This window comes from Oxyura jamaicensis, chromosome 3 (genome assembly GCF_011077185.1).
Source record: "Oxyura jamaicensis isolate SHBP4307 breed ruddy duck chromosome 3, BPBGC_Ojam_1.0, whole genome shotgun sequence".
NCBI classification, from domain to species: Eukaryota; Metazoa; Chordata; class Aves; order Anseriformes; family Anatidae; genus Oxyura; species Oxyura jamaicensis.
In genome coordinates this window covers 12,709,748-12,729,730 of record NC_048895.1, presented here as the reverse complement: position 1 = coordinate 12,729,730, position 19,983 = coordinate 12,709,748, and the positions used below count along the sequence as shown (strand labels likewise).

The window sequence follows — 19,983 nt, the reverse complement described above, 5'->3', positions numbered from 1 at the left end:
CCACCAGTATTACTTGTGGACACCTGGCTGGTACCTCCAGCGTGGATGGGCTTGTAAATGTGGGGATGGTGGGCTCCTTGTAGTGCAAACACCATCCTGCTTTATGTGGTGAGGGATGGCTAATAACGTCCACATGAGTGGGCTGCTGAGCCGCCACGATGATGAAGCCACAAGGACATCGACCTCGGAGGGCCTGGAAGAAGGTGAGGTGGAAGGAGAAACCCTCCTGATTGTGGAGTCTGAAGACCAGGCCTCAGTGGATTTATCCCACGACCAGAGCGGAGACTCACTGAACAGCGATGAGGGCGACGCGTCCTGGATGGAGGAGATGTCCTACTACTGTGAAAAGTGCCAGAAGTGGATTCCAGCAAGTAAGGAGGCTGGTTTTGCTGTTTCTTGTTGCCCTCCCTATACGTAGTTGGCATCACTAGGGTTGTGATTTATTGGGTGTCCATGCTGTCCTGTATGCCTTCTGCAGGATGGCTTTTGTTCAGCTCCATCCCAGGGCTGGGGAGGAACCACAGGCGTTGCGTGGAGCCCAGCAGCCTCGTACTGCTTGCTCTGTGCGTTGGGCACCCTGACCCAGGAGCCAGACAGGTGTCTGAGGCTGGTGTTCCCTGCAAGAAATGGGACTGTCTCCTCTAATTGGTAACCAAGGGGATGATTTCAGAAACGTGCACACCTTCCTGTGTGTCTTTCACCGGCTTGCTAAGGGGCTTCAGCCAAGCAAAGCCTTGCTTCGGAGCAAGCTAGATCACTCAATCCTTTTGCTCTTGCTGCTTGACATATGATACATTCTGTTAGCTAAGTAATAGATTGGGCTTTACTTTCTGATTCTACATTGTTGGACCTGTTATTAGATGCAAAACCCAGAAATTGCTGAGCACTGTTTTTTATTATCTGCTTTTGTGTGTGTTTGTTATTACTTCAGCATTTAGAAATACCAAGCTCTTCAGTTGGCATCTTGCAGCTGCCCTTTTTGCCATCCTAGAGCTTGCCAGAAGCCTAGTGTAGAAATCTCCTCTCAAGGCATGGTTAATGAGCATCTTGCTGTTAATGAGTGGAGCCAGCATAGTACCATTAAGATGCTGGGCAGGTAATAGGGCACATTAACTTGAAATGTATTAATTATAAAAAAAAAAAAAAAGAGATCAGAGTTAAAGGTAGTAAAGGTAGCATGAGATATCTCAATCTCACCTGAGAGCACTCGATTTAACATTTCATTCGTTTAATTTTACAAAGATGTTCCTCTTTCTTGTTGCTGTGGAACAAATTCGAAGAGCAGAAAAAGCCAGTCACAGAGCAACAGTAACTCGATGCAAATGTGTAAAGTAAACAAGCTGGAAAAAGAAAACACTGTTCTCTTTGCTAATTGTTCAGTTATACAGATATCAGTTGACACTTGTGAAAGTTACCAATGAGCTCAGGCAAGTAATTGCTTTCTACATTGAGTTGCCATCTAGACATTCTGTTAAACTACCAAATCTGTTGGTTTGGTTTTCTCCAACAAACATAGGTGCAACTTTTATAGTTGGATTCTGCAATTGACTACAAATGCAGAGCAGCCATATATTGCAAGCGCTTGATCTGGTGTAGTGATATGATAAAAGAGATGGAATGCGTTTGGAGAAAGGCCTTTCATGTGTGAATTTCAGAAATGTTATAGGCTTAACTGTTTCCCTGTCTTGTGTTTTCATTTTTTATTTTTTCATATTTCTTTAATGTTTGTTGAGTTTAGAAGTTGTGATTCTTTTTTTTTATTTTCCCCCATGCTCTGCTGCAGAAACAGAATTTGAGCCTTTAACTTTGGATGTGTGGGGTTTTATAGTTGTCTCTATCCCACTAGATCACTTTTGTTCAAACTTGTATTCAGGGTTAGTTAGCCAGTCAGCTGTTTTTTAAAGTAGAGTGGGGAAACATTTATTGTAGTATATAGATTATTCTGGGGAAGCAAGAAGGAGTGAAAAATGCAGAGGAAGAGAGAAAATGCTTTGGCTTTGTACGTGTGTTCAGATGTCCCTTTTTAATGCCTGTGGTTTTCAGTTGGTCACTGCTGACTGCTGCAGCTGTAAAACTGATCCATACTTTACATCACAGTGAGTTCCAGACAGTTCCCAAGGAGCGTTGGTCTCTGGGCTCCAGGAAAAAATACTTTCCTGCCTGATGTTGTAGGGAATTATTTTTCCTATGAAAGGACTGAAAATCTCATATTTTGCGTATTCATTTTAGGTCAACTGAGAGAACAGCTCAGCTACCTCAAAGGAGATAACTTTTTCAGATTTACTTGCTCGGACTGCTCAGAAGATGGGAAGGAGCAATTTGAACGGCTGAGATTAACGTGGCAACAAGTAAGTATAATGTTTGTGCCAGGAGAATAACCACAGGACTTTCTAAAATTGTTGTTTGTTGTGTATGTACTACCTAGAAAAGGAGGACTGGGTATAGATGACAAAGAAATGTACACATGAACTTCAGAAATTAATTAGCTAAGGATTGCCTGCAGATTAGAACTTGAGCATTTGGCAAGTAAATTGAAATATAATCACACAAACCACATTCCTCATTTTTCTTTTTTTTTCTTTTTCCTCATTCATGTTGCTCATGAATTTCATGGCTTCAGGCAAATTTGGGGAAGCAAATTGCAATTTGGCTGCAAGGCATGAACAGTTTTTTTTTATATATATATATATACGAACAAATGTAAAACTTGTGAGGTGGCAACACACAAACAGAGAGCTTGCCAGCTCCCTGAACGCAGAGCTCTGACTTGGCTGCCTGCTTGCTAGCAGTAGTCCTAGCAGAATTCTGCTGTTTCAGTCACTTGCACACCTGAGAAATCAAAATACTCTGCATTATGCAGTAACCACGGTGTGGGCAGACTGATGCACAACATCTTGCCCTGAGCAGGGAGCTGGTTTAATTTGAGGAGAGGCAGACAGTGCTGAGTACTTCTGCTTAAAGTGGATTTGATCAAGCAGGAACTGCTGCGTGAAGTGCTTCCACATGCCAAACACTGGGCAGTATGTGCAAGACATCTTTTTGTCCTTTGGGACAGTAGGAGTGCACTGCCTCATAACAGTTCATTTAAAACATCAGTTGTAACTTTTGCAGTGCTTTCTGGTGGAGCCCAGGGCAGGGCTGGGAAAGGTTAGTGGAGCTGTCTGTGGTTGGCAGAGTGGTGGAGTTTCAGCAGATTACAGACCTGGGAAGCAAAGGCTGCTAGCGTTACACTTAGCTCTGTGCAGCAGAGTGGCACGGGGAAAGGAAAGACAGGCTCAAAACTGGTGAAGAGGAAGGACTCCCTAGGCTTCCAGCAGCCAGAGCTGCTGCTTCTGAGTACGTTGAATTGAGAGAAGTGTTAAAATTGATCTGTCTGAAGCAGGAAAAATGTGGCCAGTGATTTCTGAATTTTTTAGACTATGGGACCTCAATAGATCCTTATGACCAGTTGTAAAGATATATATATATATATATATATATTAATATATTTAAAGTTCTGAAGTACTGTCCCACCTGAATTTATCAATACAAAATTCTAGAGAAATAGTTAGCACAGTAAGAGGCCTTGTGAGGCAGAAATAGAGTATAGGGGACATTAAGGCTGTCTATATTTCTTCATTTTGGCGTCTGCAGTGATGTATTTTCAAGAGCAACTGCCCACTACTAGGAGACCATTTCTGTTTTAAAACAACAACAAACAAACAAAACAACCCCCAACAACAAAAACGGGACTTCGAACCTGTGTGGCAGTGAACAATATCTCCCCATTAGAAGTGGTGTCCGGTCAAGGCTGTGTGATTGTTAAAGATGATCCCAGCCTAGCTTTATGATTTTGGCTGTATTCAAATGCATTCGTTAAATATATTTAACTGTTGGTCACCTGGGGTTTACTTAGAAAGGGGTGTGTTATTTTTCAAACCTGTCCTGTAGTATGTCAGACTGAATTTGGTTATGAAGTGTGTAGAAGATCTGTCAAAGTATCGTTTAATGAAATGGTATGGTGACAAACTTAATGCCTGCATACAAAGACCAAGAAGTAAATATCATGTAGCTTTACCTAGTTTAACCTCTGTTCAATTTGAAATGCAGCAGCAAGTATCTAGAAAGAAACATTGTGTGGTCACAATGTTTCTGATGGATAAGGTGGTGGGATTACTTGTCACAAGTTTCTTTTCTTTTTGAAAGACTTTTTTACATACTTCCACCCTACTTTCAGATCCCAGCTGTGATATAATTCATTTATACTATCCAGTGCAAAAGTTTGCCTCGTCATAAACCTGCATAGTTAGGCGGCTTTTTTTCCCCTGGGATGGAGAAATCCCAGAAAAACAGCAGAACGTGCAGCTAACAATAGGAAAATTAGAAAGGGAACCATGAAAGCAGGACAAAGATGGATTGCAGAAATTGCTTGAGATGTTGCAAAAATAAGAAATTTATGAGGCAGCGGAGATTTGTGTGCGTATGACATCACATGGCCGGGTGGCAGCTCACCAGCTGAAGCAGAAAAGATGCACTGGTATCCACCTCTTTCTGTTCCAGGTTGTTATGCTGGCAATGTACAATTTGTCTCTGGAAGGAACCGGCCGGCAAGGGTACTTCAGATGGAAAGAAGACATTTGTGCTTTCATTGAGAAACACTGGACTTTCTTGTTAGGAAACAGGTAAAGGCATGATGTTTCCCCAAAGCTTTTTTTCTGAGTGAAATGAATTAAAACTGCACAAGAATCTTATTTAATTCAGTGATGTCTGCTGAGCCTAGCTAGCCAGAAAACTGGAGGATTTAATAATAAGAAGGTGAACTTAGGCATGAGGGGTAATCTTGAGAAGGAATAAGCATTTCTCAATGAAATGTGAAAAAAAGTCACAGAAACAACGGAGATGCATATATCTTGGGGTATTTCTTGTCTTCCTTTAGGTAGTGAACCCACAAAACCTTTCAGTCTTAAGTTGTCACAGTGGATGGGCCAGTCTGGGTATCTTCTGCCTGGGCTTTAAAGTAAAAAAGAGCTCCAGCAAAGTACCATGTTCCTGGGCTATAAAGCGTATATGAACCAAGTTCCCAAAAAAGGGGAAATGGGCTTTGTCTTTTAGCTTGTTTTGGGTCTTAATAATAGCTCTTACTTAGCAGGTATCGCAGACCATGGGAATGCCTTTTCACAGTCATTGTGCATTAAGAAAGAAGCTGTAAGAATAAGAGCACTTCTTATGAATGGTAACCTTTTGTGGCACAATGACTTGTGCCTTGTATAGGTGAATGTCACATGTTTTTTTCTGAGTATGCTGAAACTGCCAAAAAATAAATGTCACTCTTAATGCACATGCTATTGAGGCAGGAAAGGAAATGAGCAAGCCTCTGAAGTTGTAAATTTACTGATTTCACAGACTTCCCCCTCCCCGCAGGGATTTTTCTCTTTTAAGACCTGGTTTCTCCCTAACCAGATTTGCTGTTTGGCTTTGCTTCCATTGCATGTTTGTGCCTCCTTGCTCTGTTCTCAGCAACGTTGGTCCCCTCCGGAAACAACCAGGACCCTGACAGGAAGGCAGCTGATGGCTCGTAGTCCCTTGCTCAGGGAGCCATTGCCTTCCAGTGTGCTGCTGTCTTCTGAGACCTGCCTTGTGAACTGGGTGCTCCTGGCTCTGATTGAATTCAGATGAAGTGATCGCTGCCTTCAGACATGTGCTCCCTGCCTTGCCTGGACTAGCTGCTGGTGGAGCAGGGACAGCTGAACCTCTTTGCTGTGCGACAGTAGAGGTTTTTTTGATAGAAAACCCCAAGCAGAGACGGGGCTGAAATACAGCTCTGTCTGTGGGACAAGTATAGGCTTTCCTCTGTTCCCTGGACAATTTCTGTAGCTCAGTTGTCTTCAGTGATTTCTGAGGCCCCTAGCTCTACTTCTCCGCAGTGCCTGGCACAGCTGCAGCTATGGAGAGCAGAGTCATTGAATCCCAATGCCCCCTGTGAATTCAGCCTTCAGGATTCTGTCCTACAGCTTTGGGAGCAGGCTTCTGTAAATGTGTTGAAATCTCAAAGTCGCCAAAGCAGATGTCTAAATTAAGTTTCTCTTTCCTTTTATGTGAAGTGAAACCTTTATGACTATCGTTCCCTTACCTCTGCCATCCTGTGTACCCAGAGTCCTGTTTGCTGTCTCCAATTAGGGAATATGTTCCTGTAATGTCAGGTCAACACAGCTGTCACTAGGATCCTGTTCACGTTTTGCTGTAGATGAGTGGTTGATCTAAGAGGACTAGGGTTAGCTAAGGTAGGAACACGAGTGTTTGAACAATTGGGGTGCTAGTGGCAGTGTCCTTTGTAGGCTGAGTGTATTGTGACCTCCTTGAGGCTTTAGGATAAAGGCACAGCTGGTGAGTGGGAACCTAACACTTTTTTTCATATCTCCCACTGTAGGAAAAAGACCTCAACATGGTGGAGCACAGTTGCTGGCTGTCTCTCTGTGGGGAGCCCCTTGTTTTTCCGCTCAGGGGCTCAGGAATTTGGAGAACCAGGCTGGTGGAAACTGGTTCATAATAAACCCCCAACAATGAAGCCTGAAGGAGAGAAGCTGTCTGCATCTGCACTAAAGGCAAAAGGTAACTGGTGCCCAAATGGTGTTTAGCTGGGCCAGAGCTGGAAGGCATGACAAAAGTTTACTTAAAACGATGTGTTCATGTGCATGGACAGTTACAGGGCATGATTTTTTGTCTTAGTTTTGCTCTGCTGGAATGGCTGATTTAAGAGGACTGTGTTGTGTGTGCTGTAGTATGAGAAGCCTTTTATATTTCATTTCAGTGCCCTTTTGCATTGTGCTAACTGATTGTAAGGCTTTTGAGATGTGTGCATTTTTTTTGCAACTGAAATATGTTGTTCTTCTGTTCCTCTTTACCCTGGGGAATGTTTTCTTTTTTTTTTTTTTTTCTTTTGTCCACACTGGATGCAAATTCCCTTCTGTGCAAAGGAGCAGAATTGGGTTTTAAGTGAGGCTCTAGTGGTGCATTAACTTTATGCTACATGCCTTGGAATGAATTTCTTGTATATTTTGAAAATACATCTTCTCAAATTTCTAGCCAATCTGTCCTTATGACCATAAGCACGTATACAGTGATTGCAGGAGCTCAGTGTCTGTTAGAATAAGCAAGCTACTTCTTTAGCAGCTTCAAAGCCACCTCTGGATCCCATCATTACTGTGGAAGGCCTCAGGAAACGAGTGAGCCGTAATCCAGTCGAATCAGCCATGGAGTTGAAGGAGAAGAGATCTCGCACTCAGGAAGCCAAGGATATTCGGCGAGCCCAGAAGGAGGCAGCTGGCTTCCTGGACCGCAGTACTTCCTCCACTCCTGTTAAATTCAGCAGCCGAGGCCGTCGTCCCGATATCGTCCTTGAGAAAGGCGAGGTGATTGACTTTTCCTCCTTGAGCTCTTCAGATCGCACGCCTCTGACAAGCCCTTCTCCTTCCCCGTCTCTGGACTTCTCTGCTCCCGGCACTCCAGCCTCGCATTCAGCTACTCCTAGCCTTCTCTCAGAAGCAGATCTCATCCCAGACGTCATGCCGCCACAGGCTCTGTTTCATGGTAAGAGATTCTATGTTTTTCTAATTAAGAAAATAGAGAGTAAAGCACTTCTTGTTGGAAGGTAGACATGCTCTGCAGAGGGTCAACTGCCATCCTTGCATACCTCTTTGTTGTTCCCTGATTTTAAACTGAACTTCTCCCGAGTATGCTAGCTAAAGACAGAGCTAGATCATTTGATCCCCAGTCTTCAGGATTTTGCAACAATTTAATGTTTGTCAAAGAGCATGAGCTTACAGCTCAGGATGCAATGTTTTTGGATGCCAAGGGCAGGAGACCTTAGGATTCATTCTGTGTCCTGAAATTGGACCCCTTAATGCATCCCCTGTCCAAAATCTGGAGGCCCAAAAGTAAATAGAAAATGGAGTGTGTTGGGTAAACCCACGTTATTTCTCCATAGCAGAAATGTCCTGCAAAGAACCGTCTTTGAAACGGGACTTTATGTTTTTTTCTTCCTGGATTTTTTGATCTGTTGAACAGATGATGAGGAGATGGAAGGGGATGGAGTCATAGACCCGGGAATAGAGTACGTTCCCCCTCCCAGTGGGGCTGCTGGTGCTGGCACTGTGATAGCAGGCAGAAAAAAAGTGAAGACAGCTGAGCAGATCAAGCAAGAGGTGGAGAGTGAAGAAGAAAAGACAGAAAGGATGGAAGGTGACAGTGAGGATCCTGAAGAGTCAAACACATCTCTGCAGGTGAGGGGGCGAGACAAGAGGAAACCACAGATGGAGAAGGATGCTAAACCCCGAGCTCCCAAGCACACCTCTGTTAGTATTTATGAGGAAAAGCTGCTGCTGAAGAGATTGGAAGCCTGTCCCAATGCCATGAGCATGACCCCAGAGGCCCGGAGACTGAGGCGCAAGCTGATAGTCAGGCAGGCCAAGAGGGAAAGAGGGCTGCCACTCTTTGACTTGGACCAGGTCGTGAACGCTGCGCTGCTCTTGGTTGATGGGATTTATGGAGCCAAAGAAGGAGGTGTTTCCAGGTCCCCGGTAGGGCAAGCGACATACAGAACTACTAGTCAGGACTTCAGGATCTTGGACAGATACCAGGTGAGTGTCATCAAATTTGAGTGGGTTTTTGACACTGGTTATTGTAGAGCTCTTGCCTGCAGTGCTTTGCTGAGCAGTATGTGCAGCTCACAGCACTGGGTGCTGAACCTGAGAGTGCACTGCAGAGTCCTCTGAGGCAGGACTGTCATCCTGTGGGTTCAGATCGCCCTGTTACAGTGAAAGGCCCTTATTCTTTCACTGTTGATGTGATTCCCTTGTGTTAAGCCATTGACTAATTTTCCTGATGTGTTACGGATTTTTTTTGTACGCACAGACGATGCTGCCTGCCATGAAGGGTTATCGACAGCAGACGACGAAGTTCCTGTATCGACTGGTAGGCTCAGAAGACCTACTGACAGACCACAGCATTGTCAGCCCTTACACATCCCGTGTCCTGAAACCTTATATCAGGTACGGATGGTCAGAGGTTGAACTTGCTCTTGGCCTGGGAACCAACAGCCCACATTTCTTGGGCAGTGATGAAGAGGTATCTTTGTGGGAGGGGACACTTCTTTTGGGTGGTGATCCTCACTCATCCCTGCAGTAGGAAGGAGAATCCTGAAGAGAGAACAAGGCAGGGAAGGAGTCACCATAGTCATTGAATGCAAGTTGCACCTGCTTTTAGGCGAGGCCCAGAACACCCTTGGTCCTGCTGTTAAGACAGGCTCAGTGTGCTGTGGATCCAGGAAGAGTCCCAGCCTCTGGCACGAGGCTGTTTTTGCTGAGCTGGGTGCTGTTTTCCCACATGAATGGAAGGCTGTTCTTTGTTCCAAGTTGAGCATGTCAGAAAATATTTCATGGGCAGTACCCATTCAGCTGCAGTAGCATTTATTGTTGCTCACTCACCTTCTGTGTTTGCTTTCCGTGTTAACTGGCAGGCGTGACTATGAGACAAAGCCCCCAAAACTCAGGCTGCTGGCAGAAATCCGGGCGTATCCACACAGGAATAATCTTCACTGGAAGGCTGAGCCAGAAGCACCTGTTGATTACTGCTACGTTCGCCCTAATCACATCCCCACTATAAACTCCATGTGCCACGAATTCTTCTGGCCTGGTAAGATTCCTTCTGTGCTTGGTTTTCTAAGAAGGAAGTGGTTTTGTTCAGAAAAAAAAAAAAAAAATCTTTGGCCAAATGTGTCTTCAGTTGGTGTCTGGCTCAGTTCTTAGAAAACCATTATCTGATGTCGGAGGAATGTAGTTGAGATGGAGACATGAGTTTGGTGTCTTTTGTCTTTTGAGATCATTTAGAACTGGGCAATTAGGCCCTAATTAGCACAGCACTTAAAGAAACAGGTCGTTTTGGGTAACACCATGGATGCCAATAGAAATAGGCAGTTGCTAAAATCAAAGATTCAGTTGAACCTTTTTCAGAATCCAGCCTGGGGTGGGGGCTCGATGTAAACAAACAGCTTTATGCCAGAGATCTAATGCTCATTGGAGTGAAATCTGGGAATTGCTAACTACTGTAAACTTCGTTATGGTGTTCTTTATTTCAAGCCTTGGTATTTGCAGGGTATGGGAGAAGTTGGGTACTGATTTTTATGAATCATCTCTCTAATTGTAAGATCCCTGGGACAGTGGCTGCCCTTTACGGGGCGGGGTTGGGGCCACAGTTACTGTTGTCTCAAATTCTTATGAAATAATAATTGTAATGTTCATCTAATGTCTCGATCAGCTTCTGATCAGCAGTCAACACTGCAGACTAATTTAGAAAGCCCAGTGTAAACAGTCCACACCTTTATTCCAAGTAACTGTTTACTTTACATTTTGATTTGCAGATAGTGATTCAACATCGTTTGTAGTTCAGCAGTGCTCATAAGCTGCAGTCAGGATCAGAGCTATTTGTGCTACTTACTGTCCAAATTGTACAATCCAGGGGTAGATAGCTTGGCATGTCTTCCCTTTCACAAGCTGTTTTGGAGCTCATGAGACACTCTGCAATCCTGACAGAGGGTGAATCCCTTTGTCATAGACTCTCCTCTTCTGATAAAGCATTTGAAGTTCTGGCCAGGTTGGTTTGCACCTTCATTAAGTTCTTCAGGACTCACCCTGTTTTATTTAACATAAGGAGCGTGGGTGTGTTCCACCCTCCTATGGACTGTGCATCGTTTAATCAGAAAGCTGACACTCCCATTCAGCCTCCAAACAGGAATCAAAATTTCTTCCACGGTGTAAATTTTCTGGGGCTGGAATAATAGGATTATTGCACCTTGGTCTGTTTTAGTAGGAGAGAGAAACGAGGATGTGATACTTCAGGAGATAAAACACATTGTCTGTGTGGACACAAAGGGTTTAGCTTCACAATGGGCTGGTGTAATTGCTGACTTGGTGTTGGGGTGGGATACGCAGCGGGGAGGGTATGTTAAGCTAAAATAGAACCAGTTAGGTTGGAAAAGAACTTCCAAGATCATGAATTCCAAACATCAGCCTAACCTACCAGGCACACCATCACTAAGCCACGTTTAATGCACGTAGGTGCACCCGGTCTCGTTCTAGTAGCGTTGCTGTTTTGTTGACTGAGTTCTTGGGTACTTCACAAGGTGCTGTGAGTCCAGACCTTTGTTATCACACCTCCCCAAATCCTTCCTGTCAGAGCTTTTCTTGTTCCTCTCACGGCAGAAACGAGCTCGCAGGTAGTTCCCGCAAATGAGCTGACACGAAGCAAGATTCCTCTCACGGTATCTGGTGCCTTCGTGTCCTAACGGGAAATATCTCCTGAGCAAACAAGTGGTAAACCCTGGTGAGCTAAGCACCTTCCTGCAGGAATAACTGCGTGCTGAGGGGACGGCACCGTTTCATCGACGCCAGAGCGCTCAGGGCAAGGTAGTGCTCCTGTACAGACACGCTGTAAGGCACTTCACAGTCAATTGCAGCCTTGAGATAATTAACGCTGCTCCCTATTGCCAATCAATTCCTCCCACGTCTTACTCCACCCAGCTTACTCTCAAGCAAGAAAATAATTCACCCGCTTTTTTTATGCCTAGCGCTTTCTGAAGTCTTGCATCTCATCAAGAGTGATAAACGTTGCTGGAGAACATTCTCTGCTATTTTGTTACCCCACGTTCAAAATACATCTGTGATCGCCAGTCTGAGGCTGAAACTAGCATTTATGGCGTGACTGCCACGTGTTGCACTTCGTTTAGGGCCTGTCTACACAGCCAAATTACCAAGCAGGCTTCAGTGCTCTGAGCTAACTGCTTGGCCCTAACATGCTGCGTCGATGTTCTTAGGCTGCAACAGCAGCATGATTAGGCAGGGTAACAAACTCCACTCAGAAATCACTGACTTCAGGTGTTTCTCTCCATGCTCTGACTCATAGAAGCACCGTTGCCAGAGGCCGTTTCAGACCCCAGATTAGAGAATTTGCATGCTAAAAGCAAACAGTTTGATAGTGTTGAAAGCTGTGGTCAGGTTCACAATGTAGCTCAAAAAACAGCTCACTACAGGCAACAGAGGAAGCAGGAGGAGGTCAAGGCCAGGGAGAGAAAAAGACAGGAACAGTCGGCAGGTAACGCTACCAAAGCTGAAACCCCATTTCAAGTCTGCTGCATCCGGAGAGAGTTTGCAGGAGGAAGAGGATGGAGTAGCTGATACACTCTGCACTGCCCCCTGTGCCTGTCTTGTCTCTGGGCAGGTCCTTTGGCATTTGCAGGGTGGAACAGTGATGGTGTGTGTCAGCCTGCTGCTGGCCTGGCTCTTTTCCTGTAGTGGTACCATAGCCATTAGAGCCCCAGGCAAGGGGCGCAAACTTACTGGGACCCAATCCAGCAAACATTTGCACATGCAAGTAACTTTACCCATATGCATGTCTAGAACTGGATTCTTAACAGTCTGCTGATATGGCTCAGAATACAAACTAAGGAGAGATTAGCTGGGTGCTGACATAGTGACATATACATATATATATAAACCATTCCTTTTTTTTTTTTTTTTGGTTTGGGTTTTATCCTTAGGTCATTTGGAAAGAAATTGGCTTTAACGTCTCTGTTCCAGAATCCCTACTAGTAAAGGAGACTTCCCCCTTGTGCGTGCTATGCTAACTTGTGCACCTATTGACATCAGTGCCAGAAGTCTTTTTTTTGTCTAAGGGCTTGGTTGAAGCATCTGTCAGTCACAGAGCTTTGAAATAAGGCAAAAGGAAGAAATCAAGTGTTTACAAAAGGGCTTAATAATCTGAATTTCCATGGAAGTATGACACAATATAGTCTGCTTTCTGCTTGGTTTGCAGTGCTTTCAACTGCTGTTTATCTCTTTCTTTGTAGGAATTGATTTGTCAGAATGCCTACAGTATCCAGACTTCAGTGTCGTTGTCCTTTACAAAAAAGTTATTATTGCCTTTGGCTTTATGGTGCCAGATGTGAAATACAATGAAGCTTACATCTCTTTTCTGTTTGTTCACCCTGAGTGGAGGAGAGCTGGAATTGCAACCTTCATGATTTACCATCTTATTCAGGTAATGAAAAAATCCCATGGCTCTGCTAAAGCACTACCTCTCCCTCCTTCCTTGTGTGCACACATGCATGTGTTAGAGAGGAGGTAGCGTTGTGTTCCTCCTTTCTGTCTCTTTCTCCTTGCCCTTTCTTTACTCACACAGCAGCACAGATTGTCCACTGTCAGCAGCCCATCTGAATGTTTTTTGGGGGGATTGCTTCAAAAGCAGAAACTGAAATGTGTTTAGGAGAGTAACGGCACTGGTCAGGGCCTCAGAATTAGTGAGATGTTAGGGTATTTGTCTTGGGATTAACTTTGCATTTTCCGGTGGTCAGTAGTTCACTACAAATACTGTAAATTTGGGGTTTGAAGGGAAAAAATTGGTAACAGTGGTAATAGTTTGGTTAGAATATATGGTAGCTTTTCTTATCTACACCTGGAAGCTTATTCTGGGACCAGTGCAGTTGCGTGAAGTCACTTAACTGATCTTAATCATTCTCGTTCACTTCTAATACGTTGGTTCAAATGCAGCAGAGTTGAAGATAAAGTGTTTGCAACCTCATTCAGATTTGTTCAGACTGGGCTTTGTTGCACAGGGACACTTGGGAAAATTAATCTGAGCTAACTAAAGGGGTAGTGTTAAAGTAGTTAAACTTTATTAAACCATTGAATGAACGCTGTTTGTCAGGTGGCCTTAATTCCATTTACCTCCTTGGATTAAATTGCACAAATCTGAGTAAGGATGCAGACAGATGTCCTTTTTCAGAGCCCAACTGTGCATGCTCAGGACCCACGGCTTTAGCACTCCCTGAGCTCTCATGGCAGAGCTGCTGATGTGAAAGATTCCCCAACTTGTTTTAGTTGAGATGAGCTGCACTAGCAAAAAAGTCTCTATTGAAACTTTTTACTTGTACTCATTTGGCTAAAGAGACACAGGAAGTGCTGGCAGATCCTTGGGAACAGTGGTCTGTACCTTAGAGAAGCAGTTTCCACCAAGAGCAGCTCTTCTTGGCCACCTGAGGGTAATTCTTTACCAACAAAGCTTTCTGCAGTGCCCACCTCTCGATGGTTGCCAGCCTGTGTCAACATGCAGAGCAATCTATTTTAAATTCACCTCCTGCATTTCCTGAGCCTCTCTGTGTGAAGTGTTTAAGTAAATTGCCCTCAGCTGCAGTCAGTTGGTGTGAGATGTCAACACCTACTAACAACAGGCACAGAGATGAGCCAGGGTTTGCAGGGATCCACCAGCCGGACTCTTGTCTCTCCGGCAGGACTGGGATGTGTTTGCAAGTCAGCTGTGGGGAATCACCACTGCTTTTTGTAGGACCTATGACACCAATTAACCTGTTTCTGCTTTCAGGTAGGCTAGCATTTAATTATCACATGGAGGACAGCCAGGCAGGTCTGAGGCTGATTAGACTTGCTAGCAGTGAGAGATCACCGTTGTACGTTCGGCTCGTGTTAGATTTATTTTTCCACTGCTGCATATGTCAGTGGTAGATGGCATTCACTCGTGCAGAAGTGGTTACAGTGGCCTTCTCTCCCTCTACTGCCAGGCTGTGTGTGCTGCTTCACACTTGGGCTGATGCCGGGGTCTGCTCTCTGTAGCTAAGGCCGCCTTCATGTCCTTTGGATGAAGGTTTCTCTACTGAAGATAAAGATCTGTGTGCTTAAGTTGGGGGTGAATTCTTGGGAACAGCATAATCTAACAAAAATGTTTTGATGGAAGTGGTGAGGACCAAACTGCATCTTCTTAACGATCTCGTTCCAACCTCCTTTTCGTCAAAATGGCTCCTGATTATTTCACTTTTTTTTTCTTAAATCCCTGTGAGACCTTTTCCCTTTGAGTGATCTACCATGCAGATTTCCTAAAGGGTGTTTCTGTTGCCACTTAGAGTTACCATACATGCAATATACAGACAATGCTACTAAAGCACTGGATGAAAGCAAGAAAAAAATACGATATTATTATGTTTTTATCAAAGATAAAGCTGCCCGTATAATCTCGGATCTTTACGGTAACTTCAGCGATGCCATTTGCTGTCTGAACTCCCTTGCCTTCTCGGGAGGCGAGCGCTGTGCCCTGAAGGATGGGAGAGGAGCTGGGTGGGATCTAGAGGAATTCCAGGGTGACAGCCCAGAGGTGGTGTGGTGGTGCAGCACGGTCCCAGAGAGTTCAGCTCTGTTTGCTGATGGGGAGGAGCGCAGTGCTTGATCCTTTGGCATGTTTTGTCTTTTCTTCAGGCCGTTGTTATTAAGTGTTTGAGATTAGCGCTGTATGCCCGGATTATTTTTAATGAACAATTGCTTAGAATTTGACAATGGAAAGCTGAGAAATTATAATCCAAAGCCTTGCTTTTATTGTCAGAGGGTCCCCATTTCTCAGAAACAAAGGCTCTGGGGAACAGTAGCTGGCCTCCCTTCACGTTTCAGCTAGTGCTATGTGTGGTAACTTCTGTGTCGAGACCTGCGATTTTCTCACGTTTCCTCAGTAACTTAAATACCAGAACTGATGAATCTCTTCACCTCCGCATTCCCCCAGAGGCTTTCTCATTCTCTTGCTGTGATACCTTTTTTTTTTTTTTCCTTTTCCTCCCTTGGCAGACCTGCATGGGCAAAGACGTAACCCTTCACGTCTCTGCAAGCAACCCTGCTATGCTGCTCTACCAAAAATTTGGATTTAAGACTGAAGAATACATTTTGGATTTTTATGACAAATATTATCCCTTGGACAGCAAGGAGTGCAAGCATGCGTTCTTTCTCAGACTGCGGCGCTGATCTGTCCGAGCTGCTGGGGAGGATGTGCGAGAAGCCCAGCCTGTCGAGCACGGCTTTCAGAAGATGTTGGCTGTCACGTGAGAGCTGGAACACACCTATGCCTTTTTCCCTAGGACTTCTAACATCAGCAGTGCTGTTTTGTGTGCTGAAAGTGCAATCCAAGGGGATTGATTCACGCTCTCCAAGGGAGAGGCCTGGAAATGCCAACTGGGACATGCTGAAGCCACTGGAAGACTGACATTCTTATGGGGAGCTTTTCTGACACTGTTACTTTGGAGAGAGAGCCCCACTGATTTAAAACAAAACAAAAAAACAAAACAAAACAAAAGACACAACTGTTCATTTCAGAGGGGCCCCGTGGATTTCAAGTTTTGAAACCTATCCAAAGTTGCAGGCTTTTTTGTTTCTGTTTTCGTTTATGGAAAATGAACATCTAAGCTTAAATCATCCACAGTGTTTCTGTGATTTGATTGCTCTGTTAGGAACGGTGTCTTGAATTCGTGAAGGGGAATGCGAATTGGTGCATATAGCTGGATGCTGACTTTAGGAAAGCTCTCCACAGGCCAGAACAGCAATACCGGAACCGTGTTTTAGGAATAATGAAGTGTGTGTGAACTCATGTGATCCCGAGTAAAAGGCTCAGAGGAGATATCTTTGTTCTGTCCCTTCCCTGCGGCCTTCCTTCCCCCTGTGCTCAATGTGAAGTTCTTGTAGTGCGCAGTGCTTTGTGTTCAGGAACAAGATGTCAAGTAGGCTCGTAGCTAGGTGAGGGAGGCCACAACAGCTGCCAAATCAGCTCTTTGAAATCGTGCAGCCTATCTGCCAGTTGTTGATGCTGCCGATCAGCCCTTTGGGCACACCTCTAACCACAGAGCCAGCCTCGCAGGCTCCAGCCAGCACCCACCTCCTCCTGCTACAGACAACAAAAGTCAGAGGCGAGGTTTGAAACAGAGGCTCTAGTTTGTAGAAGCAACCTGTGTGCAGCTGGGAGGGGGCAGAGGGCAGAGGTGAGCTAGTGCCAGTTCTTGGAAGCATCTAGGCGGTGATTTCACAGTAATGTGAGAGAGCAAAAAAGTAAAGAGGAGAGAAAAAAAAAAAAAAAAAAGTCAATAATTTAAGAAAAAAAGTTTGTTTTCACAGTTTAGCAGCTTTTCTCTCTCCCTGGTTTTTACTGCAGAAGAGCAGTGAGTTGGCAGTTGGCTCTGCTGCCTGACTGAAGGCCAGTCAGCGCTTTTAAAACGTGAAGCACACCCACTGTCCTGTTCCTTTCGCATTAGCTCTTCATTTCGGTAATGGCAGGAAGGTGGACATGTATGTTTTTGTGTAGCTAAGAGTTAGTGGGAGGAAAACAGAGCCCACCCAAGAGCTGCGTGCCCTAACATCCATGCACATTTCAGCCTGCTTTATGACTACGTGAAAATTTTTGATGTTAACTGATGTTACGAGTTAGATGTACTCGGAAAGGAGAAAAATTGTCTTTATTAATGGAATTAAAGCCCTTCCCTTGAAAAACCCTACCCGTAGTTATACTGTTTGTTAAGCTGTCATTCCATCATCTTTTTTCATTGAAATTTAGAAGACTCATGTATGGCCAAGAGAGGATGCTTCCTGCTTCTCTGAAATGAAATCCTGCGGGATCGCTGACAGCGTTCTTCAGGGAGATGAGTAAGAACAGACTCAGTAGAGGTTACAGGGGTTGGGGAGCAACATGGCTGATCTGCAGAAACAAGAAATTGCTCTGTGACCTTGCAGGTCCACTAGGATTTATGTGGAGAGGGCTTGTCTCCTGCTAATTTGCCCTGTTTCTCGGAAAATCAGCCAGTTAACTGCTGTACCTATTATATTTCACATTCCTGGGACTGACTATAGGCTTAAGTTTTGATTCCTTCGTGTTATTTTATGTGCTCTGGGATACTGATCCTTGGTGCTGCCTGTGAAAATCCGACATGGCTTTGACTTGTTCACCATGAAATCCGTTCCCATTGATTCTAACGGCTTAGGTGGGCGAGTGCAGCTGTCTGGAGGGTCATTTTGCTGATGGTCTGGGCAAAGACAAAGGGCTGTGACCCTACAAGACCTTCCTGATTTGTGTGAATGAACCAAACCGCGCACTTCCCTCCTCCTTGTGTCTCGGACATCAGCGTGATTAGAAAGCCCGCACCAACGCCGCGTCGTGACACAATTACTCCGCGCTTCCTTGAGCCGCGCAGGGACTGTAGCAGTGATTGCGGTTGCCAAGCGTGACCCAATTTAGCAGAATAAACTTTTATTAGAGAATAAAGGTGAAACGTCAAAGTTTCCTAAAAGGGTAGCAAAGCCCACACCTTTCGAGGTGCTTGTGCGTGCTTTGATGCTTCACAACCAGGAAGGTGTTGACTGTGGTCAGCCTTTTATTGCTTGTTGACCTACAGTGGCTGAGCTGGGTGGATACTGGAATTGTTCTGCGTAGCGGTCAGTAATCTGGTCAAGGCAATCCTTTGCAGTTTCGTTTGAAAGGGAATTATCCGTCCCGAGGTGGCGAGGCTTGGTCTGCGGGGTTACTGCCGAGCCGAAACCAGCCGAGAGCCACCCCCCGCCCTCCACCAACATGGCGCCCCCCCTCCCCCCGCACCTCACGGGCGGGACTACAACTCCCGGCAGGCCCCGCGGCCCGCAGCCTCCCGCCCTGCCCCGCTCGCCAACCGCCGCCATTTGAACCATGGCGGCGACGGCGCCGATGGCGGCGGAGGCGCTGCCCGCGGCCTGGCGGCTCTACCTCGTCCCAACCCGCGTCGCCACCTTCCGCAACTGGCCCTTCACCGAGGGCTGCGCCTGCACGCCCGACAGGGTGAGCCCGGGGGGAGCGGGGGGGCGAGGGGCGGCGGCTGGGGCAGGGGAAGGGGCCGGGGCCGGGAGCGGGTCCCGCTGACGCCCCTTCCCCTGCCCGCAGATGGCAGCGGCGGGCTTCGTGCACTGCCCCAGCGAGAACGGCCCCGACGTGGCGCAGTGCTTCTTCTGCCTCAAGGAGCTGGAGGGCTGGGAGCCCGACGACGACCCGCTGTGAGTAGCGGGACCGCTGTCCCGGCGGCGGGGGAGGGAGGAAGGGAGGGAGGGAGGGAGGGAGGGAGGGAGCGGGGCAGCGGGGAGGTGTGAGCGGTGCTGTCAGCCCCGCGGGGTGGGTTTCTTCCTTTCTCTTTTGCAGGGAGGAGCACAAGAAGCACTCTGCGGGCTGCGCTTTTGTCGCCCTTCAGAAGGACCCCACTAGCCTGACGCTGCAGGAGTTCCTGAAGCTGGACAAGGAGCGGATGAAGAATGCAATCGTATGTACCTGCCAGGGCTGAGAGGTTTCCTATGGCCCCTGAGGCTGGGAGTGGTTCAGTGTCATGTCTCAGGGCTGTTTACCTGGCCTCTTGCTTCCCTATTGCACCGCTGCCAAACTAGCGTAGTGCTTGTTGGTTCAGATGGCTTGTCCGCTGCTGGTTCTCAGCTTTGTCTTACTGAAGGCACAGCCCGCTACCTCCCTGAAACGTAACTGATGCTCAAATCAGCAGTAGGCAGTGACTTTTATTTTTATTTGCAGAAAAAAGAAATTTCTCAGAAGGTGACCGAGGTTGAAGACACAGCCAAGTCTGTGCGTCGTGAAATAGAGAACCTGGCCTCCTAGGCTGCACCAGCCTCTGCCGTCTGTCTTGTGTATGTACTGTGATGCTGCCACGTTCCTGAACGACTGTTTCCTGGGACCATTTTCATAACAGCCACATCTGTGAGAAGCATAACAATGCTGGATTCTCCTGCTCTCATTTGAGTCTGTCCAGGAAGTACCTGGGATTTGATGCACTGCATAGATAATATCCTTCTGCAGGGATTCCCCTATTCTTCCTGTTGGATTAATTTAGGAGTGTTTAAGAACTTGTGTTTTTACTTGTTCTTAACTTCTTTTGTAAACTTAGTTGTTCCTATTTGGAGGGTACTGGTTGTAACTTGTGTTAAAAAGAAACTTGTGTCTCTTGCAAGAGCTGGGAGACACTTCCGTTCTTTTACTGAATATACCAGTGAATATGGGTAACTTTTAAAATAAAAAGGGGAAGGACTTTAAAAAAACTCCTTCAGGGATTTAGGATTGTGTTAGCTAATAATGTCTAGTAATACCAAATCTTAGTGTGCTTAGTATCCTTATAAA

At 45.8% G+C, this 19,983-nt stretch overlaps 2 protein-coding genes and 1 long non-coding RNA gene across 5 annotated transcripts in view; all 3 read left to right on the top strand.

The window, feature by feature from the left end:
• LOC118165182 overlaps positions 1 to 19,983 on the top strand; it is a 452,777-nt gene that overhangs the window by 190,371 nt on the left and 242,423 nt on the right. The gene's annotated exons all lie outside the window — the stretch shown is intronic.
• Positions 83 to 17,336, top strand: KAT14 (lysine acetyltransferase 14). 2 transcript variants are annotated; one of them, XM_035323076.1, is made up of 10 exons: positions 83 to 371; positions 2,230 to 2,348; positions 4,540 to 4,661; positions 6,407 to 6,588; positions 7,150 to 7,566; positions 8,044 to 8,615; positions 8,890 to 9,026; positions 9,494 to 9,669; positions 12,878 to 13,068; positions 15,651 to 17,336. In XM_035323076.1, the coding sequence occupies exons 1-10, from the start codon at positions 116 to 118 to the stop codon at positions 15,822 to 15,824; spliced, it is 2,346 nt and encodes a 781-aa protein (XP_035178967.1). In that variant the 5' UTR covers positions 83 to 115; the 3' UTR covers positions 15,825 to 17,336. The 2 variants fall into 2 exon arrangements, with proteins under 2 accessions (XP_035178967.1, XP_035178966.1); XM_035323075.1 differs by having other exon boundaries at positions 7,147 to 7,566.
• BIRC5 (baculoviral IAP repeat containing 5) lies at positions 18,493 to 19,878 on the top strand. Its single transcript, XM_035323122.1, has 4 exons — positions 18,493 to 18,651; positions 18,754 to 18,863; positions 19,006 to 19,123; positions 19,384 to 19,878. The coding sequence occupies exons 1-4, from the start codon at positions 18,523 to 18,525 to the stop codon at positions 19,465 to 19,467; spliced, it is 441 nt and encodes a 146-aa protein (XP_035179013.1). The 5' UTR covers positions 18,493 to 18,522; the 3' UTR covers positions 19,468 to 19,878.